Here is an 18,481-nt window from a genome sequence, read left to right as displayed (position 1 = left end):
ATAGCACTTGAACATATATATGAATGTGAAAACGTTTATGCGTTGATTAGGATGTGTAATAAAAAGGTTAATGAATCTGGTGAGCGATCCCGATCTATAGTTAGCTTGGTTGTGATCGATAGCTATATATGCTAGCTAGTTAGTAGTAGCTAGTAAGATGGCAATCATTTAGGAAGATTACAAAGTCGTATGATTCCGGTAAGTAGTTGACAAAAATTTTTGCAGATGAGATTCATTGGGAGTTGACGAAGCTGAATGTCATGTAACATCGGTCTCCAAAAAGTTACTAAGTTGAAGAGATTCCCCTATAAACTCTCGCAAAATCCAGGGAGTAATCAAAAGGCCTAGCTACATGATCGATCGATCGACAGTTCTAACAAACTTTTGTGCTGCACCGCACACTTACCTTTGTTGCATTGCTATTAATTCGATTTTCTTACAAGGAAAAAAATGTTTTCTTGAACCACCTTTTTTTTGTAGGTGTTCTACAAGGAAGGCAAGTAGAGTAAGCAAGAGGTAGGCAGTACATACTCCTAGCTAGGAGTAGTTTGGAGTGGATGTGATATTACATATGCTCCCTTAGGTTAATTATGATATATATACCTATGGTATGGAATGCATATAGATATAGTGCATAGCTGGGGCAGCATATACTAGGAATAAAAGATTATAAGATGCCATGTCCATGCAAACACAAATACTCCTACAGTACATTGTGAATGTAGCTATGTTATCATTACTCCCTTCATCCCATTATAAATGTTGCCATAAGTTTTTTACCCAACATTTGACCGTTTATCTTATTTGAAAAATTTATAAACAAAAATTTAAAATTTAAATCACACATAAAGTAATATTCATATTTATCATCTAATAACAATAAAAATACTAATTATAAAAATATTTCAAATAAGACGGATGGTTAAAGTTGGGCCCTGAAACCCACCGCTATGTTTATTATGGGACGGAGTTAGTAGAATACTAGGCATTGTAGTAGTAGGATTTTTTTTTTCTTATGCCAAACACATTGGTTGGAAGGCAAAGAAAGCTAGGGCCTGACTGCAGACATATCAGTCAATGTCACTTTTTCTTGAGGAAAAGATTGATGAGGTTAAAATACCAAGCTACAATCAATTGTTTATAGACTAATCAAAGTCAAAGAGATGTGAGGATGATGCAATGCAGCATGTGTGCGAGGAAGATTAAGGTCAGCATAATTGTAATATGCAACGAAATTAAGATAAGGTTTGACACTCCCACTGATGGCATTGAGCTGGACAGCTGGGCCCATACATTATTAATTAATCTTAGTGCCGGTAATTAAGCATACTACAATATCTTCTTTAATTTATATAGTAGCAAGTATATACGACTCCACATTAGACTGGTGCAGGATTTCAGACAAATATATACAAGGCAGTAAAAGGTATTCGATGCAAATTTGTTCATAGTGAACGTGTAGCCCACTAACCCATCCATCTACAATATACTATTATCGATTATATCATATATGTCTAATCAGCTATTCGTTTTCGCTAGTAAGTTGTACAACAAGTTGACATGAAATGCTATATATAGTACTACTAAAGAGCAATATGCTTATATATAATTAATTATCTCAAAATTAATGTTTTGACCACACCTGCTAGATTTGGTTCTATCAAAAGTTATGCCCCCCAAAGGAACCTCAGATTACATCGGATCTAAAAATAGCTAGTTGATAATCCATCCATTCATGAAAAATCATGACAAAATTTAATAGGGAGAGGCTGGAGTATGTGAAAGCAGTCAACAAGTGATCAGATAAAGAACTGATGATTTGAATTATAACAAAAGGGCAACATTATGATTTGAGCTTTTCATGGTTCTTGTTGTACCATGGTATACCACTCTATTGTTAATTTGTGGTACCTATATTATTAAGAAGATAAATATGATATAAACTCACCTCTCCTAACGAACAATAAAACACTTTTATGATTTGGTTTTCTGAACTAAAGTGTGATTGGTTTTATATATTTTTTTCACAGACATATACCCACCACACGCCTCACACAAAAACTCTCTAAAAACAACTGCCTAGTAGCAGATATAAAAGAAGAGGTACCAATCTATACTTAATTAAATTATTAAAACATGAGAGACAGGCAACCAAAGGGAATCAAGTAGGGCATGGCCGGCATGGCTCTCTTTGAGGAACCAATTAAGAAGGCATGCATGCAAAGATCCCAAGGCAATGGAGAGAGGAACATGGGTCCTTCCAAAAGGGAATGATCTTTTTCACTCTTAGAGAGAGAAACTACTCTTGCAACCACATATATGAGAGAGAGAGAGAGAGAGAGATATTAAGGGGGCAAGTTGGCCACCAAAAGGGGTGGCTTGGTTTTGAGAAATCCCATGATTTTGTTTGAGGGGACAGGGGGCAGGGATTAGGGTGGCATTGATGCATGGGATCATGCCATGCCCTCACAAAGACAGCTTACCAGCATATCAGGGGCATGTGTCACAGAAAACAAGACCCCCAAACCCCTTCTCCCTGGGCAGGAGAGGAGACACACAACATTTTCTTTAATTTCTCCCTAAGAGCACATTAGAAGAAAAAGAAAACACTAGCTATAGCTAGGTGTATTAATTAGCATCATATACAAAACCTGTCTGTATATATATACAATTTGATTTGTTTGCCTTTGCAAGTTGCAACACTACAGGAGTGATCATTACTCCCACATAAACAACCTCCCAAAATAGGGATTAGTTTATGGTTAGTGCTGGCCAAAGAACGCATGATTAGTTATAATACTAACAAGGGCATCAAGCACCAACAAGCAAGTGAAATGTAGGATTATAAAATGAGGCCATGCAAGTGAGCTATAGAAGCTAGCTAGAAGATCCCCTCCTGGCCTCCATGCCTAAGAAATTAATATTACACACACATGACTAAAAAAACATGAAGGTCATAGAAAAAGTGCATGCATGGTGGATATGATCCATTTTGCAAGATCTACAGATCCAAATAAATAATAGAACACTGAGAATATATATAGAAGCAATAATATGTGTAGCAACAAATCCTCACATCAAAATTAACAAATTATATTAATAGTAGTGCAATATTTAGGTCCAAAATATAGACAAAATCTCCCTAGAACTATGTAAATCTCCAACAGGAACTAGTGAGACATGCAGAAACAAAAAAAAATGGAAAAAAAAAGAGAAAAAACATGGAATTGGTACTAGTACGTAGTAGTAGCCTCTCACCATGTTCTTGATCACTTCAAACTCCATTGCCATCCTCATGCTAATTAAGCTATGATGCATTTCTCAAATCCTCCTCTCCATCCCATTGCAGGATCGAAATTAATTAACAGCTTTTGATTAACTAGCCAAGCAAGCAAAACAACCAAAGATTTAACAGCAATTAATGAAGCAGCTAGCTAGGGTTAGGGTTTCTTCCTGCTTGCAAACCCAACTAGTTCACATCCTCCCAAAACCTCCATGAGATCTTGCATGCTAACTAGAGATCGAGTAGCCAATATTATTGCATCTATGCAAATGTTCATATATAATATATATATATATATATATTCTCTATTTATATATGGGAGCAGTAGTGGTCGATCGATCAATCGAGCTTGGCAAACCCTAGCCCGTGGTCGCCGCCGCCGTCGCCATCGTCGTCTTCGTCGCCGGCTACGACGACGACGGCTGCCACGCTGAGACGGAGAGCAGCGGGCGCGTCTGCCACCCGAGGAAGCAGGCGCCGCGCGCCTCCTGCACGAGGTAGCCCTCCGACGGGTAGTGCAGCCGGAGCAGCAGCCGCGCCTGCGACACGGCGAACGCGCTGAGCGGCCGCGCCGCGAACCCCGCGGCGCGGGCGGCGCCGCCCCACCGCTCGATGCCGCGCCACCACCGGCCGCCGGAGGGCCCCACCGCGGCCTCGATCTCCCGGCCCAGCACCTCCTGCTCCACGGCGAGGCGCTCCCGGCTCCCCGGCGGCACCGTCGCCTCCAGCGCCTCGAACACCGCCGAGTAGTGATCCATGGCCACCCCGACCCGCCGCGGCAGGTCGTCGATGTGGTCGCCGCCGCCGCCTGCTTCCCTCTCGGCGATGGTCACCACGGCGGGCGACATGGCCTTCACCCACTTCAAGAACGCGGCGAGCTCGTCGTGGCCGGCCAGGTTGTGCAAGAACATGACGCAGTTCACGGCGAGCGTCTCGTCCGGATGAAACTCGAGGCCGGTGGCGGCGGCGGCGGTCGAGGCGGTGGCGGCGGCGTCGGTGCTCGTGCCGGCGACGTGGTGGGGCGCCGTGGTGGCGCAGGAGAGGAGGAGCGGGGTGAAGTGGAAGGGGAGGTGGATGGAGCGGGCGAAGGCGCGGAGGCGGTTGCCGGTGCGGAGGAGGGTGTCGCGGTCGGCGCCGGCGCCGGTGACGCGGACCTCGGGCGGGCCGAGCGCCGGGTCCGCGCGCTCGGCGATGGCCTGCAGCAGTGGCGGCCACTGCACGCCGTGGACGGCGTCGAGGTCGAGGATGTGGACGCGGCGCGCGCCGTCGACGGCCTCGAGGATGGCCTGGTTCGCCGTGAGGTGCGCGAACCGCAGGAACGGCGCGATCTGGTTGAACGCCAGGTACGCCCCGGACGACGCCGGCCGCGCCGCGCCGCCGCCGACGACGACGTGGCCATGGCCGGCCTTGGCGTCCACCCGGAGCGCCAGCGCGCGGGCGAAGTGGTACGCCAGGCGGTCCGCCGCGTCGCCCCGCGGCGACGCCGCCGCCGCCAAGACGATCTCCGCCGCGCGCCTCGCCGCCGGCAGGTCCCCCCTCTGCAGCAGGTCCGCGCACGCCAGCAGCAAGTCCCGCGTCGACGGCGCCGCCGCCGCAACGGCACGCTGATCACCGCCACCCTCAACGGTGGCGGCGGCCTCGCCACCGCCGCCGCCATTGTTCTTGCAGCCACCGCTGTTGTTATCCGTGTCAGAAGACGACGAGGAGTGGAGTGACCGGAGCATGCCGTCGCCGCCGCCGTAGCCGTCGTCGTCACCACCACCACCACCAGAGCTACTACAACGACGGTGAGCTGCCGGAGAAGGTGGCGGCGGCGGCGGCGAGGGGGGAGGAGGAGAGGGAGCATCGGAGGAGGGCGGGTTTAATAGGGAGGGCGAGCGTGCACGTCCAACATCTGGGCTTGCAATTGCAGCTTCCTTGACAGGACATCATCTGCCAAAAATACACAAGTGTTTTTGTGTGTGTGTGTGTGTGAGAGAGAGAGAGATTGTCACTAGCCTCACTGCCCAGCTACATCACCCCCATAGCTATAGCCTCTCCCTAGCTTCACTGTGCAATCCCAGCTGAGAAAGAAAAAGAAAGAAAGAAATTAAGCTACTCCAGCTTTTAGAGAGAGAAAGGTAGAAAGATTGGAGCTTTAGAGAGAGAAAGAGAGAGGGGTTAGCTAGGGGAGGAGGGGAAAGGTAGAGTGAGAAACTGAAAATATGAGGGGCTGGGAGAGAATGGGGGATGTTCATTCCTTGATGAGAGAGTGAGAGGGGGGAATCTAAAACATTCCAAGGATTGGTGGGCGAAATAAAAACATGCAAATGAGGGCTACTACTACTGGTTGATTGTAGTACTATGCTAGTGCCTTTAGATTAGCTAGAGTAGATGAATGGGTGATGTGTGTGTGTTTGTGCAGCTGTGACTGTTTGTGCCATAGGGAGCTATTGCTAGAAGGATTTGGGTGGTGATCATTGGCTCTTGGCATCATGGCATGTGTATAGCTAGAGGGCAGTGTAGTTGTATGTTTATGTATGCAATGTGTAATGTGTATATATGTGTGTGTGTGTGTGTGTATATATATATATATATATATATATATATATATATATATATATATATATATATATATATATATATATATATATATATGTATGTATGTATGTACTACCTTCGTCCCAAAATAAGTGCAGTTTTACACTATTCACGTTCAATGTTTGACCGTCCGTTTTATTTGAAAAATTTATGAAAAAATTAAAAGCATTTAGTCACACATAAAGTACTATTCATGTTTTATCATCTAATAGCAATAAAAATACTAATCATAAAAAATTTTCAAATAAGACGGACGGTCAAATGTTGAACGTGAATAGTGCAAAACTGCACTTATTTTGGGACGGAGGGAGTATGTATTTATATATGTTAAGTAGAAGTATATGCTATAGACATATAATGATACTCCATCCATCTCTAAAAGAGTGTATTTTTAGCTATGAATGAATCTGGATAATACTCTTTCAGGAACAAAGGGAGTATATATAATATGATGGTACTAGCTATTATTATATATTTGGTATTGCTTTAATTAAATGATCCTTTTAAAGCATTCATTTTTGTGTAATTGAGATCTTCATCAAGTCAGACAGTGTTGATTCCGGCTCTCCACTATTTGCTTTGTTGATTTTGTTCCCTTTTACTCGTATCTCTACTATTATAAAAATTAAATATGTTTTTGTCGGTACTTTATATGTCATTCTTGTTTGAGCTGGTTTTTAATTTCGTTCGCTTTTGCAAATATAGATTTGTGTTTGAGTTAGCTTTTATGTTTGTTCACTTTTGAAAATACAAAAGGAGTCGTATAAGAAATATCTTTAAAAAAACTTGCATGCTAACTTGTGACGAAAGTCAAACTCCTAATTGTAGCTCATGACATTTTTAAAAAAAGTTCAAACGAATTTTTAGAGTAAATTTTACCCTAGCTAAACCGTATAACAATAATAAGATTAAAATAGTCTTCACCCGGTGCAACAAATGCGATATTTTTTTCTATTAACTAAAAATTATCTAACTGCAGGTCCTTGAATTTGATAAATTATTGAATGTTCAGGGCTTGAGGTCCGAGGACTTAAATCAACAAAAATAAAACCTACTTGGGATTGATTAATTGGTAAAACATGAAACTTGAGAACCTCAGTTTATCAAAAAAAAAAAAAAAGAGAGAGAGAGGACCTCACTTAAATAACTGCAAATTTTTCGAAGAAAACAAACAGAATTTGGGGGAGTAATCATACACACTTGGGACTAATTAACTCTTAATAATTCAAAAGGTTTAGGCTATTGATAAACTAAATAAGCATGCATGGAAACCTTTTTAACGAATAAAATTGCACATATAGAGGGTACTACTAGCACTCCTACTAGCTTAGAGTAAGGTATCATTTCAGACGGTTTGGACGGCTGCTCTGTGTTCTCTCTCCGAGTGTAGCCTACACACGCAATGCTTTAAATGGGTGAATAGAGACTAGACAGACCCAACTCTCCAACCATCTCATGTTTTGTCCCTTGGTGGGATCTTCATTGATGATGGCCTCCAGATAACTTCCTTGCAACAAGAACAAGCACACCCCCCACACCTGGTCTAGCTGTGTCAGTGTTTCACATTGCATATACTATGCATCACACACATGTTACACATAAAGAAATTTATAACCTAGCTGCTACACATACTACATGCACAGTAGCAAGTGCCACTCATGTAACTTTTGAGATACATGGAGATGCAAGGGAAAATATACAGTGCAAACCACGTATGTAGTGGAAACTTGAAAACTACCATTGGATCGAGAAATGAACGTCCGAGATTCGTTTACGTCATCATGAGTTAAAATTTAACTCCGAGTAAAATTTTAACTCATGAGTGAATCTGCGAGTTAAATTTTAACTCATGATGACGTGGACGAATCTCAGACGTCTATTTCTCGATTCAACGGTAGTTTCCAAGTTTCCATTATGGTTTACACTACATATTTTCCCGAGATGCAAAGGATATACTATCATATATATATATATATATATATATATATATATATATATATATATACATCACATGCAATTCTAGCTGAAGCAGTAGTTGTACATGGTATGCAATGCATGAGAATGAGAGATGCAAAAAATGAGGGACAGAGAGGGCAGTGAACACTCACATCAAGGGCATCTTGATACAACACATTAGCAAACAAATGGAATATTGCAAGAGGGGAGGGGAGGGGGATAGCTCTACTAGCTGTGGAGTGAATGTGAGGGCATGGCATTGGGCACCCTTGGATGGAATGTCTCAGTCCCCAGATGAGGCAATCTATCATCACCTCCACCTGCACCCCATCATTACCCACCAAAAGGGACATGTGCATCTGTGTCATGCAACCACAGCATGCAGAGATCCCTTGCTTCCAACCCTGCACAAAATTTTGTAGAAATAAGCATAGTATGTGTAGTTGTATACACACATGTGTAGAGAGAGCAACCAGTAGCTGGAGTAGCTAGCAGCATGCATTCAGAACAATACAAAAGGCAAAAGGAAACAAAGGATAATGGAGAGGGAGAAATCTTTTCACTTGTGGCATGGGAGAAAGATCATATACTCATATCTGTGCTTGCATGTGTGTGGGTCTAGTAGTACCTGCTGCTGATGTTGTTACTGCTACTACTTGTGAGTTGTGAGTTCTCTCTTGTGGGCAGAACAAAGGAATCTGCTACTCTCTCCTGTTGCTGCCTCTGCAAGGCAGTAGTAGCATCAAGAAAGAGAGAAAGTGAGAGAGGAGATGATTAGAGGTATTGGCAAAACCTCACATAAGGCCAGCAATGGACAGGAAGGCGAGAGAGAAATGCCCAAAGTGAGGAAGGCAACAAGCAGAAGCAGCTCATCACTCTCATGCATGCATCGATCACTTGCAGCAGCAACATCCAGTACAAGAGCCAGTAGAATAAAAATATACTACATAACAAAAAAAGAAAAAAAAAGAAAGAACTTGTGACTCTCCTCTCATAATCAATTACCTCCCCATATGCCTGGAACAATTGTGATTTGACATGTTCCAAAATCTAACCTTCATGCAGCATCACATCTCTCTCTCTCTCTCACACTAAGAGTTTTAGAGAGAGTAGTATTATATGAGCTGAGGTTTGAGAAGGTTTTGGGAGGAGTTTTTGATTGGGATGAAGAAGTTTTAGAGAGAGGACTCGATCTTTGACTTGTTGAGTAGAGTTGAAGGAAGGGAAAGCTAAGCTAGGAGGAGAGCATGCATGCTCAAGAGATCGAACAAGATGGGGACCAAAGCTGTGATACTATAATGCCAAAGGAGACGATGTAAACAAAGGATTAGCCCAGAGAAGTAATGGTTTCAATAGTTAAACACTAGCAAATCCACAAAAGGTATATCGCCCCCACTCATATTGTTTGCTTGTTGCCACCTTTTTGCATAGCCTTTTTTATATTCTCCCTCACTTTCACACACACTCCCTCTCATATCTCCCCCCCTAATCCTAACTATTATGTACTACTAGTGGTAGCCATTTGGCTGAACTCGCAAAAACTATGAGTGAAACTGTTCCATGTGGTTCTTGTCAGAGACTTGACATATGATGTAATGCAACAGGTGGGAAAAAGATCATCTCTACTAGATTTTGTGTGGTGTTTAATAACCAATGCCACTCACTACTTGAGGCCTTGATCAAGCCAGTGGTAACACCATTGCCTTCCCCTTCCATGAATGGCCTCTTGTTTATTCATTTCACTATTGAGAGAACTAGTAGGAGTACTCCACTAGAGGTCTATTCTCTTTTCCTTCTCTGTGAAACAGATCCCAGTGAAACCTACCTCACTCCAGTTCAATCCCATCAGATCACTCCCAACAACTCTAGCCCAGTTCCCAACACAAATGAGCAGTAGGAGTAGTATGCATGAATGAATGAATGAATGAATAATGCAGAAGTCAAACACACGTCGTCTTTCGAATCTTCTCCAGGGCTGTAAAGTCAAGGCTCAGGCATGCTCCAATTAATTTGTTCATCAGGGGAGTCACTCACTCAGTCGTCACAGGTGAGAAAGAACAGCTCGAGCTGATGATGATATGAGGCATGAAAAGGAAATGAAAGGAGAGGTGAAAGGAGCTTTGCATGCTTGGAAGACTCAAGAAATGAATGGAGAGAGAGGAGTATATTCTGCTTTAGAAGAAGAGTTCTTGCATGTAGCCGGAGGGCATCATCCTCTCTCGATCAATGGCTGCAAAAGTGATCCTTTGCTTGTGTCTTCTGATTACCTACGACTACGAGCATGCATGCACTCAAGTATAGCTAGTGTGTAACTTGTGCAGTCTGTAGGATAAGTTTTGGATACAATCTTCAGACAACATGGCAAATTAACCAAAGAAAGTCACTGATTTTTCTACCAAATTATTCTAATTGGAATCAGTATAGTTTGCAATAAAGGTAGGAAATGATACTCTAATCAATCAAATGGAACAAGTTAACACCATGTAGAGGAGATAACTAAAAGTTGTGTGATGTGATCACAGTCACTCTGGTAGGACCAGTTAACACAACCACCTACAAACCTCGCTTCAGGGGCAAGAAAACAATATTAACAAGATCAAGCACCAAACTAAAACATTATCTGCTACTCCTACTTAGTATTAAATAGCTCAGATCGAGTTCACAAGAAATCAACACTAGCAGACCAGAAGTAAAAAGGAAAAAAACCTTAAACTTTACCATAACTTTAGTAACTGTCAGATCTAGCTAATGTATGTTGCTTCTAACTTTTCTACTACTACTATCCAACTTGTATATACCCCTAAGAACTTGAAATTATTCCTACCACAACTTTTTCTATGAAGATTATATATTTATTTAGAGACACAACCAATCAAGTACAGTACTTGCTTGAAGTGCAGAACAATCGAAGGGTCATGGGAGATCAAGTAGTCATCATCGATCAACGGTCCGAATATCCACTAATTAAATTAACTTTCAATATGAATCACACGAGATAGCTAAGAAAAGGGATATGCTAGCTTGACATGTTGTTAGTTTTGTACTATATTATTAATTAGGTCGGGTCCTCCATGGTCCACGCTCACCTGATGAACATAATGGGGCTCATATATAGCACATCGTCAAGTTCTTTTGCATAAAATATTGGTGTGTGACGACACAACCTATCTTTTCCGCTAGCAGTTTTTCCGCGAGTTCAAGTAGATATATGTGAAAGGCATCCAAAGCATAGAGTGTGCCAAGGCCAGCTCTTCCTCTCATTTTTTTTTCCAAGAACACAACTCTAAAATTATTTTTAGAGATAAGCTTCTTGTTGTTATGCTTATGGTGATACCTTAGTGTAATACTGCACTAAATTCAACAAAAAGAAATCACCTTTGCAACTTTATATGCATTGGCCGGCCCACTGAATAAAAAGAAGAAAAATGTCCACTGTAATTTAATTGAAAACATAATCAGTGTCATCTACTCAAAGAACATTTGCTGATGTCTCACCATTGTATATATATATATATTATATTCCAACAATGCAACTAGAGTAGTTTAATATGCACATGCACAAAATACAGTATTTTCCTTACCAATAACCCTAGCTAACAAGCGCCATCAAAATTTCCTAATTAGCCCAACAACCCCTCCTAACAATCCAGCACATTTTGTGACCCCATCCACACCAACAAAAAAGAACAAACGAACGCGCGCGGCACGAATCTCAAGGGCTTTCTGCAGTATCGGTTAGGAGTACTAACTATCAACATTACGTACTCTACATGCTGTACTAGTACTAAGACAGCAGCAGGTACGTACAGTACAGTACAGTATACAGAAGGTACAGGTCCAAACTACGATGGATCTGACCAATCGGCCAAAACAGAAAGGTATGTCATGCGTCCGCTATCTATCTACTCCAGCATCTGCAAATTCTGCAGTGCACGAGCTAGAGCTAGAGATGATGGAGGAGAACAGAAGCTGTGGCCAGGAGCCTAGATGTCCACTCGATCACTATAGGGCAGGGGCACTAACGCATATAAAAAAAATTCTTCCCAAGTGCAGGTTGTGTCAAATCTAAGTACTCCCTGGAATATAAACATTTATGGAGTTTTTCTTTACAGAGGCTGGGGAAAGATGTACTATGGTAAGTTAAGATAAGAAAGTACTCTTAACTGGTTTGATTTTTTGCGATGAAATCAGTTTATACATATTTAAGTTTTAGACTTGATAGGGGAGCTCGTATCTATGACTAGTTATTCTTTCAGCGAGGCGTTGTGATGATATCATTAATCTCAAAGTATATTGGCCTGATCTTTCAGAGATACTCACGAGAACAGACCGTGGGTGTGTACGTTTATAAGGGTAAATGTGCACATGTTGTGAGCGTTTGTAAAAAAGTAAATAAATTAAATTAAAAATGGTTCGTAGTTGGTTAAGATAAGGGCCCCTTTGAATCACAGGAATGAAAAAACGGAGGAACAGGAAAAACATAGGATTCTGATAGGAATGTAAGTGTAAAACAGAAGATTTCAATACATAGGAAAAACATAGGAATAACCGTTTGATTGGACCACAGGAAAAGCAGAGGAATTTGAGAGAGATAAAGACTCAAAGGATTTCTTCCATGAGGTTTTACCTCTTGTTAAAATTCCTCTAAAACTTGTATGGGAAGAGACATTCCATAGGAGGTTCTACCTCTTGTTTAAATTCCTCCAAAACTTATATGGGAAGAGACATTCCATAGAAATTTCATAGGATTCTATAGGGTTCATTCTTTTGATTCAAAGGGCTTTGTAGGAATAAATCCTCTAAAATTTCTATGAATTTCCTTTGAATCAGAGGAGACCTAAATTCAGAGATGGAGAAGTAGTTATATTTCAAGATAAAATTTAAGCGTGAGAAGTAGCGATATAGTATTATACATATAGTAGTTGTACTCGTGAGTAAAATTTTATACTAATATCACACTCAGCCCACGCTCTCCAGTACAACGTGTGGCCAGGTGGAGGGGACAGCTGATTGATCGTTGTCTCCTGCAATCGTAATTAAATTAAGTTACCCTCGTGTCCTACAAAAGGGCAAGGATCTTCTGTAGGAGTGGCTGTTACTCCAAAGTTGAGACATGTTTTCGACCATTGCGTAAAACCATGTTCGATCGATTGGCACCTTTTCAAACGCTGGGAAATCTTGGCTCCAAGCTTGTTTCATTGAGTACTTCAATTTGACCAAAATGTTAATAACATTTTTTAGCTGAATTGTCTAAAGTTTGGCTAGTAAAATTGAACATGCAATTCACCTAGAATGACGCAATTTTATCAAACGTCTTATGTCAACGACACACGGAGTCTATACACAGTAATGAATAAATATTTGTTACAAGTATGACAATAAATACGTGCCTAATTAACTCGATCGAACCTGTCTAACCTTCAGAACATTAAGGTTCTATATGGACAAGTAAAATATATTCATAAGAACTCGTTGCTCGTTGCTCAAAGTTTTCTAGGAGAATTTTTAAAATCAAAACAAGCCATGTAAATAAAGTTTTTTAGCAAAGTTGGGCAAGCCACAATTTGTGTGGCCAACAATTTGTTAGACACACTTCTGGTAAGTGGAAAGAAAACGAGACTATGATAAGTGGATCCAATTTCTTAAAAATGGAACCTCTCCTATCATAAAATTTGTTCAGACTTTTTTAAAGAGAATTTCTCGGTCTCCATATGCATCTTTGGACAACAAATGTGTTTTAGTTGATCTATTAACGTATTTCGATATTTAGGATGTAATATTGTCAACAAAAAAATCATGATTCACATGATATAATACTTCAGTCGTTTCGAGGCTTTACTAATTATAAGCATTGCATGGTAGAAATGATTTTTTTTTTATGTAAGTGAATGAAAACAATACCTTGCGGTTGCAACACATGACTGCTTACCTCATCTCCACAGAAGATCCCAACTGGAACACCTGGCACTGGCTATTTCTTTTTGTAACAATATAAAGTCAACCGGATTTTGGATTTTTGAAGACAAGACTTAAGCATGGAGCAAAGCAACCCAAGATCTTGCTTCTATGGACATAAACATATGCTCCTGCCAGTAAGTTTCTCCTGAACTTGTCTGCCTGTTTTCTGGAAAACAAAGACGGTCATGGGTTAGTTTAAGACTTGAATATTCTCAAACTGCTGGTACACTGTTATTCTTCTGGAAGAAAATACACCAAACCTTTTATTCCTTTTATTTTCCATTCTTTTTTCTTCTCACCGGGATCTAGAAAGGTCTGGCCTTTGCTTTTTTTTAAAAAAAAAATCTACAAGATGTGGCTTTTAGTACTCTAGTAAATAACCTAGCAGCCTCTGAATTGGAATGTAGCCATGTTGGCGTCGTGTGACTGCTGGACCCAACCATCAGGCTTCAGTTGTGGGGCAGGACAGAAACGAAAATGAGTGGCTTTAAGCATTCAGATTTGTCCTGCCCTGAAGGAATTTCAGAATTCTTCTCCCATTAAGGGCACAAAGGATTTGTTCTTTTCCCAAACAACGCAAGCAAACGTGGCAAATGAAAACTTCAATAATATTGCTGGTCAAATCCCACTCTAACTAAGAAATAGCAGGCATTCTGTTGTTCCCTCAAAAAAGATATATATTGTTCATCAAACAGAGAGATTAAGATATGGTTCCAGAAGGGAATAACTCAGTAATCATCAAGGAGAAAAGAAAAACAGAGCAGCAGGCATTTCCTAGAAGCAAACACAAGTTGCACGGTGCATCTTAAGTTTGCTGGTTTAGCACCATCGAGCAATATAATAGTATTGTGTCAAATTGCAGTCTTGGTCCCCCTAAAACAATCAATTCAACTCTATGCTACAACAGTAAAGGCATCCATCATTCGATAGACACAAGGAGCAGCAAATTTTGGATGAAATGGACAGCGCATTTGTCAAAAAGGCAGTGCTCAATTTGTAGACCTCACCTAGCTAAATAGCATACATGTAACATCATAAACAATGCTGAACATGGTCCAAAGAGAGAGCACAAACCTATGGAAACATCCAACTTAAGAGCATGTCTTCTTGGCTGTACATACATTGAACCCTATGAAGAGGCTTTATCCCTTGACCTACTCTTTTCATAGCACAAACCACGTAATCTACTACTACCTTTATGTGATATGAATGGACTGGAGCAAAAACCTCAAGGTGCTCGACCCAAGTCATCAATTTTCTAATTGAGAACTTCAAAGATTCCCTTATCACATTATAGTTTTATTGACTAGTTAATATTTCAGTCCTCATCGTAGGCACACCGATCATTCCTGTACTCTAAATCTTCCTTTCCCCTTCTTGATGCTCTTTCTGTGAGAATAAATCCATGTAAAAAGTCCTTTGGACTTTTAATGGCTATTATTTCAATGGGCTAAGGCAGAGTCCAACAAAGGAAGATCATGCTCAAGATGCTCTGGATCAAGCAGATGGCGACATTAGCTTTGTGTGCCTAGTGGGGGATAAGGAAAAGCTGGAAATTAGCAGCACTAACAGCATCTTAGAAGGCTGGGGGTGCTCATAACCACAATCTATGGATATTATTAGAAGGCATCTTGTGATTGTGGCGACTTGTGTAATTACAAATAATTAATCAAAGGCATGCATCAAAGGCAGATTTTGGTCAGTAACTAGATACTTTTTTCTATTTAATAAAGTAAGGCAATTTTGTAATGAAAGGGAAGCGCCATATACTGTATCACAAGAATCCCAAAATTCGAGTTGCTTGGTCAAAGGAAATATTGATCAGGTTTGGCTTACTTGATGGCCGAGGAAACTTGAAACAATCTGGAACAGGATCTTTCAAGAAGGTTACAGATGCCAAGAGGATAATGGTGAGACTTCTACTAAAATCCTTAATTTTTAATCTGCCACTAGAATGATAGAATCCTTCAATTAATCCGCATTACTAGTTACTGGACTCTGGTCATGGAAGATACCTCACGTTTGCAAGCTTTCATTGTCTCTAACAGTGTAAGAAGGAACCCCATTGATCACAACGTAGCATGTAATTTAGTTGACATTTTTCATTAAAAAATAATAAAAAAGAAGACACAAAGAAAAGCTCCTTAAAGTAAAGGTAACAGGAGATCCTGAAGCCTGAAGGTACACAGTAGGTGAGCATAAGTGCTAGTAGAGATTTCTTCTACTGTCGATGTACCAGTGTTTAACTGAACATATGTGCACTAAAATAAGCAAAGAATAAGTAAAGGAGGTCACCTTTAATTTGGTCCTACTACATCCTTCATAAGTGATAATTAAAGTTTGATCCTTTCTTTGGTATAGTACTTTGATTTAGTATAAGTGCAGAACAAATAAATCAATAACAGCCACAGATATGTTCAGCAACTGTCAATAGAATCTAATATTTTTTCCAAATGCAATATTACTAAAAAATTTATTAACCTTGAGACATCTTCTATTTGCACCTTTTTCCCTTATGTCAGTACTAATGGTGTTCTGCTTTGCTTGAAGATGTTCAGCTTCTACAGAGAGTAACAACGATGTCAGATGAATAGAACTTTGTACTTTGTAGGATAAGAATGACATAAGACTCATCTAATACACCCATGAATCCAAAAGCGAATCTTACATGACAAAAAAAAATCTAATTTAAAAATCTAAGAAAAATGGACTTTCAGAGACTTTCTATAGTTTCTAGTAGGTTCAACTTAGGAATTTAACAGATAGAGAAGTTCTCTTGACACATTTTTGATTCTTTAGTCACTGATTTCTTTGATTTACGATGGCAGCAACAGCATAGTATATGTCCCGCTCCTGAATTCCTGATGTAGATTTTGCATCATGGTGATCAAATTAACATATTGTCACCGATATCAAGTGAATATTTGACATAAATAAGAACATGGCGTTTAAATGAATCATTTATGAACTATGACATTTCTTAGTCCAAAATCAGGCCAAATTGATTGCAACTATGAATTGTAACTAAAAAACGGTCGACTCTTCATATGTCTATCAGACAATTACTTCCCCTTGTTTAACATCACATAGCACTAGATCAACTGATAGATTGCCCTTTTCGTAGCTGACTGAACCAACTAAATCCATGGTTGATTAGTGGTTCTCATCCAGTTGAAGTACAAGTTTTTGGTGGAGCACAAGTTGACAATAACCAAGAAAAGCTACTAACATTGGATTTTTCATGCGCACACGCCACAGCCCATTTTCAGGTTGATGCCCCCAGCCACTATCATCTTCTCAAAAGAACAACAGCTAGGATGCTGGAAACTTTGTCCAAAAGAAAGCATGAAAGGAAAGTAAAGCATGCTTTCTTTGACAGTTTGACCCTGATAAGTTCATGGTCCCCTTTGACCACAAAGAGCTACACAAAACAATCAAAGTCACGTCCAAAAGCAACACGCAACGATGCCTGATGCCGTGCTATCTAAACAAACACAATCTGCACGGGCTATGAATTCATACATGCAACCACCGAAGAACAACTACCTGAAGTGCTCGGTCCAAGGCCAATTTTGACTGTACTTGACAGAAACCAAATTTATACACAACAAACAAGCAAGCAAAAATGTTGTCACTCACCAACCTTAGTTCTTCCTGTTTGTCATTTATTCTCCTATGACTCCCATCTAAAATGCAGCACTACCATAGCAACATTCCATTCTCAGAATAGGATCACACACAAGGTGACAGAACACCTGGTTTTTTTAGAGAGTACATAGACAAAATGTCGTGCAAGAGCAGCAGTATGTGCACATAATTCCACGAGATTTGTTCCTTCCGATACACATTTTTACTTCTTTCTAGCCCAAAAAAAAGTAATGGGAAAAACGAAGATAAATTTTATTCAGGCAAGCACCGCTTGGGATTAAACTTTTACTACTAATAAATTCTCGCGATCTAAAAACATATCATTCTTCTATTCAATGAAATTGGCTGCCTCGTCGATTCGTCAAAAAAAAAAACATCTCATCCGATTGAAATAATAAGGGGTGGATTAGTTTCTGGGATGATGATCGGAGAGAACTGAAAATTTTTTTTTGGAACAATTACACGAACACAACATGATCGAACTATGCACGTACGAGGAGCGAGGATTGGGGCCATACCTAAGACGGATGCGCCTCGCCTCGCCCGCGCCTTCAGCGCGGCGGGAGGAGCGATCCCGATCCGGCCATCGGATCGCGAACTCACCCGGCCGCCGGCAGCGGCGGCGGCGGCGGAGGCGGAGGTTTTCCCGGCGGCAAAACAGAGGGCGGCGCGGAGGGGCACTGTGCGGCGGACAAGTGGGTCCCACACGATGAGCGTGAACCGATGGTTGTGTTGTGTTTTGGGCCTTGTTCTATGGTGGCATTGGAATAAGTTCACTTTGGGTCCCTCTATTTGTCGCTCAGTCCGATTTTCATCCCTGAACCACAAAAACGGGTATGACCCGTCCCCCAACTTATGAAAACCGGACAAGGTCCCTCGGTAGTATGGAGGGCGGTTTTGACCGACGTGACGCCTATGTAGCTAATTTGACTCAGTCTTCATCTGACGTGGCATTGACATGGCAATTCGATGTAGAAAAATATTAATCCACATGGGACCCACATGTTAGTTTAACGCACAAATTAATAAAAATGATGGGGCCCACGTGGGCCCCAC

The 18,481-nt window shown here is 41.0% G+C and overlaps 1 protein-coding gene and 1 long non-coding RNA gene across 3 annotated transcripts; both read right to left on the bottom strand.

Annotated features, from left to right (window-relative positions):
* Positions 1–2,345: 2,345 nt before the first annotated feature.
* On the bottom strand, positions 2,346–5,633 carry LOC127776671 (protein MONOCULM 1). The gene has a single exon (XM_052303179.1). The coding sequence runs from the start codon at positions 5,005–5,007 to the stop codon at positions 3,691–3,693; it is 1,317 nt and encodes a 438-aa protein (XP_052159139.1). The 5' UTR covers positions 5,008–5,633; the 3' UTR covers positions 2,346–3,690.
* Positions 5,634–7,931: 2,298 nt separating this feature from the next.
* Positions 7,932–18,147, bottom strand: LOC127776674 (uncharacterized). 2 transcript variants are annotated; one of them, XR_008018219.1, is made up of 5 exons: positions 17,944–18,147; positions 16,259–16,338; positions 13,749–13,943; positions 8,448–8,542; positions 7,932–8,223 (listed from the first exon to the last, which is right to left on the bottom strand). It is a non-coding gene; the product is annotated as an uncharacterized LOC127776674 (long non-coding RNA). The 2 variants fall into 2 exon arrangements; XR_008018218.1 differs by lacking the exon at positions 8,448–8,542.
* Positions 18,148–18,481: the final 334 nt, after the last annotated feature.

The sequence above is a fragment of the Oryza glaberrima genome, chromosome 6 (assembly GCF_000147395.1).
Source record: "Oryza glaberrima chromosome 6, OglaRS2, whole genome shotgun sequence".
Taxonomy (NCBI): Eukaryota; Viridiplantae; Streptophyta; class Magnoliopsida; order Poales; family Poaceae; genus Oryza; species Oryza glaberrima.
This window is presented reverse-complemented; position numbering and strand designations above follow the sequence as displayed.

Bases quoted from the DNA above. Each gene is read 5' to 3' on its own strand.
- LOC127776671 (XM_052303179.1), bottom strand. From the start codon at position 5,007: ATGCTCCGGTCACTCCACTCCTCGTCGTCTTCTGACACGGATAACAAC.